The following is a 16,261-nucleotide window of genomic DNA, read 5'->3' as shown; positions in this document are numbered from 1 at the left end:
CTACCAGCTATTAATCAAATCAGAGAGCAGAAGAGGGCATTTTCATAAATATGCAAATACAAGGTCACATCATCATCGTCACCATCTCTGTCTCACGTCATTCCTGATCCTTGGGCCTCCGTGTGGACACTCAAGAGTTGGATCTAGTGTGTGTTGCTCAGCCCTCTATTTCCTGTGTAGTGTCCGTACACCCTCCCCGTAACCTCCAGTCTGTACCTGTGGAGCTCTCTACACACACATCTGCCCACTGGACCTTTCGACCCGGCATGGTCCTTTTAAAAACCAGCAGACAACATTTTATCCTAACTGGAATCGTGCCAGTCGGACGGCTCTGCATGTTGATGTGAGGTGGGTGGGGGTGGGGGGAAGGGGTCTAATTTTCTCCACATTTTTGAAACTCACGCTATTACACTGTAACCCCAGTTCACGATCATGTCTCTTTTGGAAGTTGCTTTTGGAATTTGTTTTTACCTTGTGGACTGTACAGAGATAAATAAAAAGAATAATAATAATAATAAAACACAAATATGTAATCCAAAACCTCGGCATGCTGCTTAGAAAAGGTGAAAGAAAACGGCAATAGTCACCAAGGGAGTGGATATTTAAACATGCAAATAATTTGATCTGTTTAATCTCTAATATATAAATATGTATCCATATATGTTTATGCAATAAACTTTCCTTTTTATAGAACTGAAAGTCAGCTGTGTTTACTGGTGAAGGAATGAAAGAGAAGCTTTAGCGCACATTAAGTGTGGGTACCTGTAAACTCAGTGGGGGGGGGCGATGGTCGATCTACCTGTCGCTTCTGGTAGAGTCCCAGTTGTCCGGGTTAAATGCCACCTCTAGAAATAGAGAGGCGACGGCGTGCTGAGGTCACGGAGCAACAAAAGTAGCACAAATATCAGTCAGCAGATCAACACAAACCTCAGAGGGGGGGCGACATTTAAGAGTTTGGGATTCTTTGATGAACCAAAACCTCGTATCAAGTAGATGTAACAAGCCACGCGCGGATGGAATGCATAAAAGTCACTTTAATGAGGTATTCGCTGCATGTTTGTGACACGGGTGAACCCCGGTAAACAAACAAACAGACAGGCAGCATCAATACACAACACTGGTTTCTCTCCCAACAAACACAAGAGGCCTCGCCCCAGAACAATATCACTTCCTGTGGTACTTTACAGTAAGAACTACTGTAGGGAAGTGACAGCATTGAAGTAGAAAATGGCTCATAAATACCAGGAAAACTGTATTTTACATGGATAAAGGCACAAAGTTCTTCTGACCGAACTTATCTGCCCAAACCTGCGCTGTCTCATAGTGACTGCTGATGGCAGATCATTAATAAATAACAATAAACCCGTCTTCTTGCCACCACAGCCTATTAATACCATAATATCCCCACTTGTTCCTCAGGAAGCAAACCTTTAGGCAGAGATGAGACCAAGTTTTTGGTCAGAGAAGCCCTGAGCCACATCTCAGTTCAGGAGTCGTGATGCAAACTCCACCAGATGTAACACAGATTTAGCAACAAGGTCATGTGAAAAAACCTGACTGACTGACCTTGAAACCTGATGGAGGAATTTTAGAAAGTGGAGAGAAGGTTTGGCCTTAAACGCTGAACAATAAGAGAATATAACGTTCACCTAGTCAGACCACTACCGCCGCGCCTGAAAGCTTCTTTAATTGTGAAGCAGTAATATTATATTCCTTATAATTTATTGTGGTTTATTACCCTTCGTGAATGTCATTTTTGGCATATTAACTCCTCAAATTGAATGATTAAAGAAATTAATTTCCGTAAAGCACATAAATCTTTTCCAATTGGTGTCAATTTCAAATTTAAAAAAAATTGGTACGTTTTTTTTTTGTTTGGAAAGAAAAGCGAACATTAATCAGCCAGTCCAAGTCAAGAAAGAAGTTACTGGTGTCCCAGTTAAATCGCCTATATTATCTTTTTTTTTTTTTTTAAACTCTTTTAATCAAGCCCAGTCATTAAAATGTGACGCTCAACTTCAAGAATTCAAGTTGTGTGAATTCAATGAATGACAAAAGGGAGGCCCGGGATTGTCATCCTAGTCTGAATCCTGACAGGGGCTTTTTTGGGTCTCCTCACAAAGAGATGTAGGAGTTATTAGAGAGAAGAATGAGACAAAAGAGGGAAGTGAGACTGCTGCTGGTGTCAGAACGACAGAGGTATAATAAAGGAGGTGAGAGCACAGCTGTATTCAGGGGGAAGTGACAGAAGCCGTAGAACATGCCAAGGTCAGAACTCTGTGTGTGGGTGAGTGGAGACTCGGCTGCCTGCTGGGCTCTCGCTCGGCTTCATAAAGATGCCCTCCATGGCCTTCCACAGGGTGTGCTGGCTGGGGCTGGACATGGCATGAACTTCCATTTGACCGTGGATCGGACGGCCGTACTGCTCCCCCGTTATCGACAGCAGCGCGTCAGTGGCCTTGTGGAGGAAGCGGACAGCCTCTTCGCGCTTCCACACAGATCCTCCGCATTGAACTGTCCACTCATCCAGATGATCACCTTCCCCTTCTTCACCAAATGCACTGACCTCCTAAGGACGAGTGAGACGGTGACAGGGAAACATGGAAAATATGATCATCAGGGACAGCTTCCACAGGTGATTATTTTTTAGCAAACTCAACATCAGCATTTTAAAGTCTTATGCAAAACATTCCATTTGAACAAGAGTGCACAACTGTTCCGACACGCCAACCCTCTGGCTCGACTGTGTTTCGGAAATGTCAAAGCTGTCAATTCAGATTCCGCTCAAAGTTGGACAACGTCTAAGGCAACCTTTGGGACACTGGGACCACAAACCAGCACCATTGATATTAGCAAGGAAAGCTCACATAGATACACACAAGTCTAACACACAAACCAAACACTGCAGGGTTACACTGTTACAAGCAATTTTAAATGTCAAAATGACCCCTATAACACCAACCCCCCCCCCCCCCACTTTCCCTGTGTGCTTCTGCCCAACACACCTGGTTTGATGAAAGCGGTGAGGCAAAGTAATGGCTGTGAAGATTGCGGCCTGTGTTGACGTGCATGAGGCGGATGGTCTGTCCGCACTGGACGGGGGTGCCTCGATAACACGGGGCATCGGTTGGCCCTCGAACACTCCAGTAGCTGTTGCTGTCTTCAACTTGAGCCACCCCAGTTACAGACTGCTGCCCACTGCCTGTTCGACATGCACAACACACACGGGTAGAGGCAAGGAAATGCTTGTTATGCAAAAATTATATACTAGATAAACCAATAAAGTTAGCCTAAAAGTGAAAGTAAGACAATAGCCAACAAACGGTAGGTGTATTTGAAGAATTTAATATTTAAATGTCTCAGACTGAGTTTCAAAAGTAAGACTTTTACCTGTAAAGTGTGAATTTAAGACCAGGTTATGGTCAAATATGTATCACACAACCTGTACAAATCTGAACAAAAAACGTTGACAAATCTGTCAAGACGGACAGATCGGATCATGACTCCACCGTTAAAGGATAAAACGGACAAAGGCGGTGACTTTCAAAGGAAAATCGAATTATTAAATACAAGGTTGTCAAGGTTGAGATGTCCTGCATAATCTATGTGAATGAAATGTCACAGTGACGATGTTGGGCTCTGTACAACCAAGCTTTCTCATTTTTACTCACCAGATAAGAAGACTGGGCAATTTTAAAATCAAATGAATAAGTGTAGGAAGAAAAAGATCGTATTTCTGCTTAATAATCGTTTAAGGAAACTCACCAGAACCGTAGCGTACGTCGTGAGAGTGTAGTCTTACATTGTGTTTTAGATTTAACAATTTAATAACTGATCCGCAGGTCACAAAATTTAATTCCGTGCCGAGAGACACCCCGGTTATAGTACATAGTAAGAATAAAACGGCTGATAAAGACTGTAGGACAACAGCGCAACCTAAGTTACCCATTACAAACCCCAACAAACGCCGACGGCTCTTGCAGAATTATGATATTTTGTGCTACGTCATTAAAGTGATCCTCTCTCCCGGTATGGAGCCAAAGCAACAGCGCCCCTAACGGCCCGGAGGTGTAACGCGTGTATTGCGGTTAATCCCATTAATTACATGGGGTAATTGGGTAAATGTTATAGATTTTAAATATTGATTTTAGGCATTGAGGGACTGGGAGCATTGTGTGATTGGGTGCTATTGGACTATCAAAATATGTTCGAATAACTGAAGTTAAAAAATAAAATAATATCAAGCAACAGAGGGCGACACCTCGTTGTCGAAAAGGTCGGCAGTTCCCTTCTCGCACCCCGGAATTGTCTTCACGCCACTCGCTCTCGAACATCTCGGCCATTTTTACAAGTCCAAGATCCCCGAACCATATAACAGAGCACAATCACGTTATTACTGATCATATTTAAGGATAAAACTACCGCACTGACGCGTGTAAGTCCGAGTTCTATGCGGTCGGTTTGATGTCCAGCGATCGTGGTGTTGTTTATCGGCAACGGCTGATGGAGCTGGTTGATGTTGTCGTCTGAGCTAATGCTAGGCTAGTTTACAAATATGCTAATATAGATCAGCAGGCTCAAAAACAACCGTATATTTTTGGGAATATAAGTGTCTGTGAGACACTGCGATGTCGAATAAGGTTTGGTTTTTAGGATGCGACTGATGATTCGGTTTGCTCTCCAGCAAACCAGGACTTTATTGTTAGCCGCGCCAGCGCTTGCTAGTTGTGTTGCATTGCTATAAAGTCGGTTTATTGGCAAGGGATAATACGTTTTTCCTTGAGGGCACTCAGTAGCAGTTGGAATTGTGCTAAGTAGCTATCCTTTTAGTTGGACTGGAATTTGAAAACGTGGTGGATCAGTTCTCGAATCGGGGACGCATTGCGTCAACATAATAAGCAAGATTAAAGTTGCTGCTCGGTAACTTCAGCCTTTATTTTATCCCCAACATAATAGCTACTTGGATTTATATGACACCACTGTGTTACGTAAATGTTTCAGATTTTAGTAGTTAACGCAGTTAATGTGTATTACGGGACTCCGATGCGAATTAGCTTTAAGCTATAATCTGGTACAGTGCATCAAATGGCGACATTTATGTTTGAGCTGTACACCGTCTCTTTTTAAAGTAAATTTGAAGTATCCTTGACTACTTTTCGTAAGTAATGATTCTTATTTAAGGATCACTAGTTATTCGAAAAAATTTGATTTGATGATGATCATTGTATTCTGAAGAAGTTTGTGATTGTGACCTGCAAGACGTGTTTAAACACCTAAGAAGAACATCGACTTTCTTGTCTTTTTAGAAGTAACAGTCATGTCAGACTTTATCGAGAGCGAGGCTGAGGAGTCGGAGGAAGAGTTTGAAGAAAAAGACCTAAAGCCTAAAAAGACCCAACGGTTCATGGAGGAGGATGGTGAGATTCGGGTTCTTTTTGTTCTGGCTTGTATTTCAGCTCTGATGGAGCGATTCATTGTCACATGTGTGTCGTGACTGAGCAGATGAAGAAGAAGAGGAGAACACTGAGGACCAGGACGAGCAGGGAAATCTGCGTGGTCTCATTGATGATGGAGATGAAGAGGAAGAAGAAAGTCAAAGAAGTGCAAGTGGTGGAGCGAGTGACTCAGAGGAAGAACTGAAGCATCATCGTAAAAAACGCAGTGGGTTTTCTTTATTTATTAATGCTTCCACCTGTGTTCATGGTTTGTGCTCCAGTAAAACAGATACATTTGTGTTTGGGTTGTTTACAGTTCAGTATAAATCTCTTTGGTGAAAATTAACTCTGTTCTTTCACACCGCCACCATTAATTCTGAGTCAAACACTGAAATGCTCTGATTGTTGAGTCATGCTTTGGCATTTTAGGGAATTCCTGTAGTGTGTATGATTTGTTTAAATGCATCTAGGAAATTGAACTTCACAGCCATCAGAGAAATTGATTAAACATGTACGATTGTTAAACACATCCTCCTTGTAGCTGAGTATCCCAAACAAAACAGGTTATTTCGTTTGACTGAGGCTTTTCCCGTTTGCAGACTACGATGACTACCTGGATGACGATGATCTTGACCTCATCGAAGAAAATTTGGGCGTTAAAGTTAAAAGGAGGGTAAGCCTATGTGATCGACACTTCTGCTTATTGTGGCCTCTGATTTCTGTCACAACTGTGCATCAGAAGCAGTTAAAGCTCATCAAGACTGCTCCTGTCTTGTTCCACAGAAGAAGAAATATGAACGCGTAAAAACAATGGACGACGATGAAGAAGACGATGATGAGAAGGACCTGATTGCTGATGAGATCTTTCACGGTGATGGGGATGGCGATTTGGAGGAAGGGGAGGCTGTCGACGAGCCTCTTCCTCGGGGTGATGACGATGAGGAGGGAGAGGATGAGGAATCAGGTAAGATAAAGGATTTGGGAGAAGCAGAGAAGGAAAAAAGACGGCTCGGCACTGTTGGTCTGTAATGAACTCATTTAGAAATAATATTATTTTAATATGTACTTTTCTTCCACAGATATAGATGATTTTATTGTGGATGATGATGGGCAACCTATCACCAAAGGCAGAGGCAAGAAGTTCTCTGGGTACACAGATGCGTGAGTATCATGGTTTCTAAACAACTAGATCAATGCAATTTTAACTACGAATGTCATCAGCCACATTTCATATATAGTCTCCAAGAGCCACACAAAAGCAGACTGCTCCATCGTCTTCCTTTTCCCTCTTAATTCTCTCACAGAGCCCTTCAAGAGGCCCAAGAAATCTTTGGTGGCGACTTTGACTTTGCTGACTTTGAAGCGGACATATACGAACAGGGCGAGGAGGAGGAAGAAGACCAAGATGAGGAAAGTTGGGACCGTCCCAAGAAGCAGACAAAGAGGAGGCTGGGGCGGAAGAGCATTTTTGAGCTCTACGAGCCCAGTGAGCTGGAAAGCAGTCACATGACAGATCAGGATAATGAGATCCGCACCACAGACATGCCTGAAAGATTCCAGGTGTGTGGTTGCCTATAACAACACTTGTTAATTCTTTGTACAACATTCAGGTTTTGATGAGACTCGGTTGAACGTAATTTCTGCCTTCTAGTTGCGATCCATCCCTGTTAAACCAGCTGAAGATGACGAACTGGAGGAAGAGGCGGAGTGGATCTTCAGACATGGGTTCTCTACTCTCACTATCTCTATGCAGGTGCAGTCTTTGTTTCTGTACACACTCAAACAACACAGAAAGAAATTTGTTGGACTGTTTTCTATAATGCATCGGGTGAAACAGGAGTTTTCAGGCCTTATTTCCTGTTTGTTCCCGTACAGGAGAGTACAGATTACCTAGATAGGGGGACGACCACAAATTTCAGCAGGAAAGGCCCCAGCACTATTGCAAAGATTAAAGAGGCCCTTAATTTCATGAGGAACCAACTCTTTGAGGTAAAAGCAGCCCACATTTTCACAGTTAAATCCATTTATCTCTTCATCATCTTCATAGTGTTAACCTAATATTTCATATTACTTTTTAGGTTCCATTTATAGCTTTCTATAGAAAAGAATATGTGGAGCCAGAACTCAACATCAATGACTTGTGGAAGGTGTGGCAGTGGGATGAGAAGGTAGAGATTTTGTTGCGTTTTACCTTCATAAATGCTCGTTGTTATAATCATAATCGTCCTTCTGTAAATGCAAAATGTGCTACGCTCACTATTTCTTCTGCATCCCCCAGTGGACTCAGCTGAAGACCAGGAAACAGAACCTGACCCGTCTGTTTCAAAAGATGCAGTCCTACCAGTTTGAGCAGATCTCTGCTGACCCTGACAAACCGTTAGCCGATGGCATCCGTCCTCTGGACACCGCCGATATGGAGAGGTATGTTTGGCAACCCCAGCGGAATGAATATATTTGATAAAGTATATTTCTGCAAGTAGAGGAAGTAAGAAATAAATGAATCCCGGGAAGAAACAACGTCCCATTTCTAACTAGTTTCTGATTTGTAGGCTGAAAGATGTGCAAACCCTTGAAGAACTGGGGGATGTGTACAACCATTTCCTGCTGTATTATGGCCGAGACATTCCCAAGATGCAGAACGCCGCTAAAGCCAATAAGAAAAGGCTCAAGAAGATTAAGGAGGTCTCAGAAGATGGTAAAATGTGGGATGAATGGATAGAGAAGTTTCTTTAGTCTGATTTTGCCTGCTTTTGCTTTATTTTGTCTGGTAGTTTTGGGGCTGATTTCCATTTTCTCTCTAGGTGAAGAAGAAGAATTGGAGATAGAAGAAGAGGAGCAGAAAGGACCAGACCTCAAACTGGCATCTCGCAGGGATATGTACAGTATCTGTCAAAGTGTCGGTCTCGGTTAGTTTCCCTTCATATCTTGCATATCTGTGTCAGTGTCAGGTTATTCTGTGTTTCCCATACTTAAAGCTTTTTGTGTTATCATTAATCACATAGATGGCCTGGCAAAGAAGTTTGGCTTGACTCCAGAGCAGTTTGGAGAAAATCTGAGAGACAGTTACCAAAGGCACGAGACAGAGCAGTTTCCAGCCGAGCCTGTTGAGTTGGCCAAAGACTACGTGTGCAGTCAGTTCTCCACTCCAGAGGCAGTCCTGGAGGGAACTAGGTACATGGTCGCCATGCAGATTGCTCGTGAACCTTTGGTCAGACATGTCCTCCGGCAGACCTTTCAGGAGCGAGCTAAGATTAACACCAAACCCACGAAGAAAGGCAAAAAGGTATGAGCAGGCAGAAGATTGTACTTTGTTCCTAACTGGCAAAATATCATAAAGGCAACACAAGTAAGCTGTTTTGCTGTTTGGTTGCTCCCAACAGGAGGTGGATGAGGCTCATTTTGCTTACTCCTTCAAATATCTAAAAAACAAGCCGGTGAAGGAGCTTAACGGGGAACAGTTCTTGAAAATGTGCCTGGCGGAAGACGAGGGGCTGCTGGCCATTGACATTTGTATCGATCTGATCGGGGTCAAAGGGTAAGTACAATACCATTGTTAATGAACAGGAAGGAAAAATGGGAAATATTTGATCCGCAATGGTATAACAATATAGAATAAACCATTTTTCTCTTAATAAAGAAAATGATCTGACGATTACAGAGAGTCTTGGTTGTTGTATCAAATCTATTAAAAATATATAAACACACTACGGGTTAGCTATTCCCTTTGTTTATGCTTATTCATTACTCTCCGGACACTTGCCAAGCAAAAATCGGATGTGGTTTATATTTTTAGCATTTGCATAAAAAACGTAGCTAGATGTGTGGAAGATTCATAAGTAGGATAGCTCCCCCGAGTTTTGTGTTGTGAAACTTCAGCCTGCAGTTTTTGTTTGTATCCACATCCTCGTGAGCACTGCGACTTTTTGAATTCTGTTTCCGTCTCCTCGTTGCCTCTCCTCAGATACGCTGGAGATCAGACCTACTTTGATGAAATCAAACAGTTCTACTACAGGGATGAGTTCAGTCACCAGGTGCAGGAGTGGAACAGGCAGCGAACGTTAGCCATAGAGAGGTCTCTCACCCAGTTCCTCTACCCTCAGATGGCCAAAGAGCTCAAAAGCAAGCTAATTGCTGAGGCCAAAGAGAGCATTGTCAGGGTAAATGATCTTTTATTTATGTATCATGCAGCAAATGATGTGTACTTGACTAGGACTTTTTTTTTAAACTCCCACTAAACTGTTTTTCTGTCTTTATAGTCCTGCTGTCGCCGGTTGTATAACTGGCTTAAAGTCGCTCCTTACAGGCCAGATCATCTGGCTGAAGAAGATGATGATCTAATGGAAGAAAATCAAGGCAAAGGCATTCGAGTGCTGGGTGTAGCCTACGCCCCCAGCAGGTGTGTGTTCCCTCTTTATGAAATACACAAGTGAACCAATGCATTTTAGTCACAAATGTGACAGTATTGTTTTCCCTTTTAGAGATACACCAGTGTTCTGCGCTCTGATCAACGGGGAGGGAGAAGTGGTTGACTTCCTGCGTCTGCCGTATTTCATGAAGAGAAGGAATGCCTTCAGAGAGGAAGAACGAGAGAAGAAGGTACAAAACCGGCCCAGGCAGGGTGTCACTGGACGTAACTGAGCTGATGGGTTTTGAATCTGTCTGTCATCCACAGGCTCAAGACATTGAAAATCTTAAAAAGTTTCTGACCAATAAGAAACCGCATGTAATAGCTGTCGCTGGGGAAAACCGGTAACTACTGGATTTGTGTTGAATTGACAGTAGAGCTGCAGGCAGGATTATTGATCTGATCAGTGGAATATTGATGCCTTGTGCACAGCGATGCCCAAATGATCATGGAGGACATGAAGAGGGCGATCGGTGAACTTGAGCAAGAGTCTGCCCTGCCCACTGTGGGAGTGGAGCTCATTGACAATGAACTGGCCACACTCTACATGAACAGTAAGAAATCTGAGGTGAGTGCCATCCTGGCTGCACGCAGCGTGAACAGGCCCAGCCATAGGTTCACGGTTTCAGTGCACATAAACACGGCAAATGTTTCATGTGTTGTCTGTGTGCAGGCTGATTTCAGGGACTATCCCCCATTGCTGCGGCAGGCTGTGTCTGTAGCCAGAAAGATCCAAGATCCTCTGATGGAGTACGCTCAGGTTTGCAGCACAGATGAAGATATTCTCTGCCTCAAACTGCACCCCCTTCAGGTGAGATTACAGACTGCTTGGTTTGAGTTCATTTAAAATGATACTTGGCAGCATTAACTGCATTATTTTGGATGCCTTGCATTGAAATGTAACTTTTTCCTATATTTACAACGGTTGAATTTGCTGTACTTCTTCTGTATCTTGATTATCCTGGCCTTCTCTCTCAGGAGCACGTGGTGAAAGAAGATTTGCTCTCTGCTCTTTACTGTGAATTCATCAACCGTGTGAACGAGGTTGGGGTGGACGTGAACAAGGCTATTGCTCACCCTCACACTCAGAGCCTGGTCCAGTATGTCTGTGGCCTGGGACCCAGGAAGGGTTCCCACCTGCTGAAGGCACATTCTCATCAATGTCTTAACGTCACCTCTGGAAACATCTGGACCGCTGTTCTCGTCAATAACAGTTTTGTGTTTGTACAGATTCTGAAGCAGAACAACAATCGCCTGGAAAACAGGACCCAGCTGGTCACCATGTGTCATATGGGACCGAAGGTTTTTATCAACTGTGCTGGATTCATTAAGATTGACACCGCGTCGCTCGGGGACAGGTTGGTCTCTGCGCCGCGCTTCACACACATTTATAGCATTTATTATTTTATTATTATTTTATTCACCCAAATCTTCCTCACAGCACGGACTCATATATTGAGGTCCTGGACGGCTCTCGCGTCCATCCCGAGACGTATGAGTGGGCCCGTAAGATGGCGGTGGATGCTCTCGAGTATGACGAGTCGGCCGAGGATGCCAACCCAGCCGGAGCTCTGGAGGAGATCTTGGAAAACCCAGAACGTCTTAAAGATCTGGACCTGGATGCCTTTGCCGAGGAGCTCGAGAGACAGGTTGGTGTCACTTGGGACAAACTCCTCCCATCAAGTCTGCGGTCCCTGACTGTTGTTTTTGTTCCTGCAGGGCTACGGTAACAAAGGAATCACACTGTATGACATCCGTGCAGAGCTGAGCTGCAGGTACAAAGATTTGAGAGTTCCCTACCGGGTCCCTAACACCGAAGAGGTCTTCAACATGGTTACCAAGGAAACTCCGGAGACCTTTTATATTGGTAATATGTTTGACATTATAATATGCTTATAACGGGACTCTAATGTCACTGGAAAAGATTGAGGTGGTTGATATATTTTGTACTGAAAGTAGATTTTTATTGGTTTCAGGGAAGCTGATTACCAGTATAGTTACTGGCATCGCTCACCGTAGACCTCAGGGAGAGAGTTACGACCAGGCGATCCGTAACGACGCCACTGGGCTGTGGCAGTGTCCGTTCTGTCAGCAGGACAACTTCCCTGAACTCAGCGAGGTAACAAACACTGTCATTTTTCCAGACTGCCTTCTCCATAACAGAACAAATCCATACATCATTTTGTTCTCTGCCTCCGCTCCAGGTGTGGAATCACTTTGACAGCGGGTCCTGTCCCGGTCAGGCCATCGGAGTTCGGTCCAGATTAGATAATGGTGTCCAGGGATTCATTCCCACCAAGTTTCTGAGTGACAAAGTGGTCAAGCATCCCGAAGAGAGGGTCAAGGTGAGCATCTTTTTCTTTGTTAGTTTTGAACTTTGTGCCAGTTTCACTAATGGATCTCATGACCGTGTTCAGCTCTCCTTGTTCTGTTATTTGTGAGACTCATGGCTGTTTCTGGTGTCTGGCCTCAGGTGGGAATGACGGTTCACTGTCGCATCATGAAGATTGACATCGAGAAATTCAGCGTGGACCTCACGTGCCGCACTTCAGATTTGATGGACAAGGCAAATGAGTGGAAACTCCCCAAGGACAGCTACTATGATTTCGATACAGAGTCGGAAGACCAAAAGCTGGACGAGGAGCTCAAAAAGAAACAGCAGAGAACACGTTAGTTGAAGGAATTCTGCTCGTCTTAGACACCCCAGTGGACTTCTTTGTCCTGACATATTTACTGAGAGAGGCTAATTGTATCTTCTTTCTCTAGCTTATATAAAACGTGTGATCGCCCACCCCAACTTCCACAACATCAGCTTTAACCAGGCTGAGAAGATGATGGAGACCTTGGATCAGGGAGACCTGATCATCCGACCCAGCAGCAAGGGGGAGAATCACCTGACCGTCACCTGGAAAGTAAGAAAATCAGCAGCACAGATTATTAGATGAATGTTGAAACCCAAAAATGTGGCAGAATGTATATAATAGGATATTGCATGTTTTTAGGTGGCTGATGGCATTTACCAACATGTGGATGTGAAGGAAGAAGGCAAAGAGAACGCCTTCAGCTTAGGGCACACGCTGTGGATCAATACTGAAGTAAGACTTGAAACGTTTTCACCGTCCTCGTTAGCAAGCCCTCGAGGCGAGAAGCCCTTTCCCATCACATCCTGGTTCTCCCCTGCAGGAGTTTGAAGATTTGGATGAAATCACAGCTCGGTACATTCAGCCGATGGCGTCTTTCGCCCGGGATCTGCTGGGACACAAGTACTTTCAGGAGTGCAGCGGGGGGAGCAAAGAGGTATGAACCCAGACTTGGGCGCAACTTTTGCAAATATTTTTGGGGGTTTGCCACAATCCGGTGTTGTTTTTGTGTCTCTGGTAGAAGATGGAGGAGCTGCTGGTCAGGACGAAGCGAGAGAAGCCCACTTTCATTCCCTACTTTGTTTCAGCCTGCAAAGATCTGCCAGGAAAGTTCCTGCTCGGCTATCAGCCTCGTGGAAAACCACGGTGAGCATAATATTTAATCTCTGTGGAGATGCTCCCGTTAGAAATGTGGACGATAAGAGGGGCTGTTGGACAGGAAGCTGATTTAAATGGCAGCTGTTCATTTAGGGCGAGGGTGTGACATTACTGAAGGGTCAAAGGTCATGTGTTATTTAAACCCATTTCCACTGCATATGGTTCTCACACCATTGCTTCAGATGTTCCCGTTCCTTTAACGCATCGTTGTATTATTCTTACCTGTAGGGTGGAGTACGTGACCATCACTCCCGATGGCTTTCGTTACCGGTCTCAGATATTCCCCACAGTGAACGGACTCTTCCGCTGGTTTAAGGACCATTACCACGAGCCGGTGCCAGGTACAGAATATAGCTCTTGGTGTACATTACCTCACTCGGTGTATCGAGAAATAAAATAACACCTCTCCACTCCCGAAGGCATCACTCCCAGCAACAGCAGTCGAACCAGGACGCCTGCGTCTCTGAACGCCACCCCAGCTAACATTAACATCGCAGGTGAGCGGGTTTGGCCCCTTGGACACGGTTTCTATTTTCCAGTGGCGTTTATCGAAGTTTTACCACCTCTTCCCCTTTTTCCAGACTTGACACGTGCCGTTAATGCACTTCCACGCAACATGACCTCTCAGATGTTTAACGCCATCGCTGCCGTCACTGGCCAGGGACAGAACCCCAACACCACGCCTGCGCAGTGGGGCTCCAGTCAGTACGGCTACAGTGGGAGCACTGGGGGAGGCGGAAGCTCCTCTGCTTATCACGTGGGTGTTAAATGACCATTCTTGTTTTAAGAAAGCTTTTTTCGGAGGTGGGAGAAGTTGAACTTTGGTGCGTCCGCAGGTCTTCGCTACACCTCAACAGCCCATGGCCACGCCCATGATGACCCCCAGCTACTCTTACACCACACCGAGCCAGCAGGCCCTGGGAACGCCGCAGTATCCCGGCGCTACGCCGCAGTCCTCGCACTCGCACAGTCACGCACACGGGAGCCACGTTTCGCACCACGGCCATCACAGCAGCCATCACAGCCACGCCTCCGGCACGCCATCATCCTCCACGTCCTCCAGAGGACGGACGCCGCAGCAGCAGCAGCAGCAGCAGCAGCAGCAGCAGCAGCAGCAGCAGTCGTCCAAGTGAGTGAAAGAGCGGCAGAATGATATAATCCAATCATGAAAGCTGCTTATAGCGTCCAGTCAGTCACTTTGCTGTTTAACTAAGACGCCACTAGATGGCGCTCGACTGCACTTGATCTCTCCTGCGTTGCCTAAAGCGCCTCCTCTCTCCGTCCCACAGACCCAGCGGCAGCAACTCTTCTGCTGTGGACTGGGGCAAGATGGCCGAGCAGTGGCTGAAGGAGAAAGAAGCGGAGGGACGCAAGAAAACGCCGAGGATGACCCCGCGGCCGTCGCCCAGTCCCATGATCGAGAGCACGCCCATGTCCATCGCTGGAGACGCGACGCCGCTACTCGACGAAATGGACCGATAGGACCCAGAAGGGGGGACGCTCTAGGCCCCCCATCCCTGGCTCATCCTCCACACTGCCACATCTGGACAAACGCCCCCTCTTTTCCCGTTTTGCCCACAGTCCACCGACACGTTCATCCTCGTAGGAGCCGCTCGGCACAGCCAACTTCGCCGCCGCTCCTACTTTGCTTTCTATCAACATACCCCACCCCACCCCACCCCACCCCCAGCCTCTCCTGGCTACATTAAAGTATTTTATATTGTCAAAATGAAGCAGTTTATGTCACTCAGAAAGGCAGTACAATAGTAAAGATGGCGGTCTCCTAAAGGATATGGACCTACAGGGACGCCGTCCCATCACCATTATTTTTGCGATTGATTTTATTTGGATCCACGAATGGTGTCCGTGGGGCACGTTTGAGGGTTTATACGACCCGATTTATGGTCGGGAGAGTGTTGCGAGCGGTTGCCAAAGGGCGCTTTCGCCAAGCCGGTCAGGATATTTAATTTCTGTATGGAATGCATTGAACTAAATAAAATGTTTTCCCTTTTTTTTGTGAACTCCAAAACATCCGCTCCGCGCTTTTGTCAACGCCAACGCGCGGTGGGACGAGGCCGACGTCTCGGTGGGACACAACCGGCGCCGTGTGTGTTGCTGCCTGTAGATAGCCGCCTGTGTGTGTGTGTGTGTGTTGTGACCTTCGTGTGCAGCCTTTGAGGAGATGGTCGCACGGTGGTGTGGATGTTTCCGCTGCGCCTCGCGAGTCGCCGTCCCGTCTCTCAGTATTTGGATTTTAGCGAAAGGGGCGCCGGTCTGGTTTGCTCCGAGCGCCCCAGCGAGCGTTTTTCTTCTCCAGGCAGTATCAGCGATTCAGTTTGTGGTCGTTTCTTGTCAATAACACTAGCAGCAGACGGTTGATGATCAGACTGACTTTCTATTATGTACATATTCCTCAAGCTGTATATTATTCCCACCTGCACGCGGCTGTTTAACTAGAATAAAAAGATCATGATCACTCCTACCTGTCACGCATTTGGCTGCTTTTGGAGGGTGGTGCCTCTGCTACCGCACACACGGGCGACTGCGTTACTCTGGTGTGGAAACTCATCATGGTGGTGTTGTTTTTTTTTAAAAAAGATTCCCTTTTTCCCTGACTGCTAGTTGTCTTTTCTCAGTGAAGCCGTGGGCGTTCTTCCACATTGCAGAGGAGGAATGAGGCTGCTGGCACTGTTGATGCATTTTCTACCTGTGATCCCTTTAATAAAAGTGTTCAGACCCTACCTGGAGTCTTCTTCCTGCTAATTCAGTAAATTAGGCGTGACCGGAAATCACTTTTGCCTGCTCTCGTGTCGTCAGCTGGGGATCATCCTCCGCTTCAGGTGCTCTTTATTACAACGGGGATCTAATTATCGATGTTTTCTTAGACTTAAAATTCTAAATTG

At 45.5% G+C, this 16,261-nt stretch overlaps 2 protein-coding genes across 5 annotated transcripts; one reads left to right on the top strand and one right to left on the bottom strand.

Moving 5' to 3' along the window:
- Window positions 1-1,014: 1,014 nt before the first annotated feature.
- sdf2 (stromal cell-derived factor 2) lies at window positions 1,015-4,016 on the bottom strand. The gene is made up of 3 exons (XM_057054500.1): window positions 3,766-4,016; window positions 3,006-3,202; window positions 1,015-2,569 (listed from the first exon to the last, which is right to left on the bottom strand). The coding sequence occupies exons 1-3, from the start codon at window positions 3,947-3,949 to the stop codon at window positions 2,270-2,272; spliced, it is 681 nt and encodes a 226-aa protein (XP_056910480.1). The 5' UTR covers window positions 3,950-4,016; the 3' UTR covers window positions 1,015-2,269.
- Window positions 4,017-4,284: 268 nt separating this feature from the next.
- On the top strand, window positions 4,285-16,099 carry supt6h (SPT6 homolog, histone chaperone and transcription elongation factor). Of its 4 annotated transcripts, none has more exons than XM_057054414.1 (37): window positions 4,285-4,435; window positions 5,307-5,417; window positions 5,503-5,661; window positions 6,035-6,108; window positions 6,219-6,399; window positions 6,515-6,596; window positions 6,740-6,995; window positions 7,087-7,188; window positions 7,311-7,424; window positions 7,514-7,603; window positions 7,714-7,856; window positions 7,985-8,130; window positions 8,237-8,341; window positions 8,438-8,718; window positions 8,816-8,970; window positions 9,397-9,592; window positions 9,692-9,831; window positions 9,914-10,031; window positions 10,108-10,184; window positions 10,273-10,408; window positions 10,514-10,651; window positions 10,819-10,986; window positions 11,071-11,198; window positions 11,282-11,489; window positions 11,560-11,707; window positions 11,817-11,959; window positions 12,045-12,185; window positions 12,314-12,509; window positions 12,607-12,752; window positions 12,843-12,935; window positions 13,024-13,137; window positions 13,222-13,346; window positions 13,587-13,699; window positions 13,778-13,855; window positions 13,940-14,115; window positions 14,195-14,478; window positions 14,648-16,099. In XM_057054414.1, exons 2-37 carry the CDS (start codon window positions 5,318-5,320, stop codon window positions 14,838-14,840), a joined length of 5,247 nt encoding a protein of 1,748 aa, XP_056910394.1. In that variant the 5' UTR covers window positions 4,285-4,435; window positions 5,307-5,317; the 3' UTR covers window positions 14,841-16,099. The 4 variants fall into 4 exon arrangements, with proteins under 4 accessions (XP_056910394.1, XP_056910391.1, XP_056910392.1 ...); XM_057054411.1 differs by having other exon boundaries at window positions 14,195-14,487; XM_057054412.1 differs by lacking the exon at window positions 4,285-4,435 and adding an exon at window positions 4,444-4,920 and having other exon boundaries at window positions 14,195-14,487.
- Window positions 16,100-16,261: the final 162 nt, after the last annotated feature.

Source organism: Takifugu flavidus, chromosome 14 (assembly GCF_003711565.1).
Source record: "Takifugu flavidus isolate HTHZ2018 chromosome 14, ASM371156v2, whole genome shotgun sequence".
Taxonomy (NCBI): domain Eukaryota; kingdom Metazoa; phylum Chordata; class Actinopteri; order Tetraodontiformes; family Tetraodontidae; genus Takifugu; species Takifugu flavidus.
The sequence above is the reverse complement of the archived record's forward strand: the minus strand, read 5'-3'. Positions and strand labels throughout refer to the sequence as shown.

Excerpts from the sequence above, each read along its gene's own strand:
- sdf2 (XM_057054500.1), bottom strand. The coding sequence starts at position 3,949 with ATGGGTAACTTAGGTTGCGCTGTTGTCCTACAGTCTTTATCAGCCGTT. Across the intron at positions 3,203-3,765 it reads CGACGTACGCTACGGTTCTG|GCAGTGGGCAGCAGTCTGTA; the intron begins GTGAGTTTCCTT and ends CATGTCGAACAG. Across the intron at positions 2,570-3,005 it reads CACCGCTTTCATCAAACCAG|GAGGTCAGTGCATTTGGTGA; the intron begins GTGTGTTGGGCA and ends ACTCGTCCTTAG.
- supt6h (XM_057054411.1), top strand. The coding sequence starts at position 5,318 with ATGTCAGACTTTATCGAGAGCGAGGCTGAGGAGTCGGAGGAAGAGTTT. Across the intron at positions 7,425-7,513 it reads TGAGGAACCAACTCTTTGAG|GTTCCATTTATAGCTTTCTA; the intron begins GTAAAAGCAGCC and ends ATTACTTTTTAG. Across the intron at positions 13,138-13,221 it reads GCAGCGGGGGGAGCAAAGAG|AAGATGGAGGAGCTGCTGGT; the intron begins GTATGAACCCAG and ends TGTCTCTGGTAG.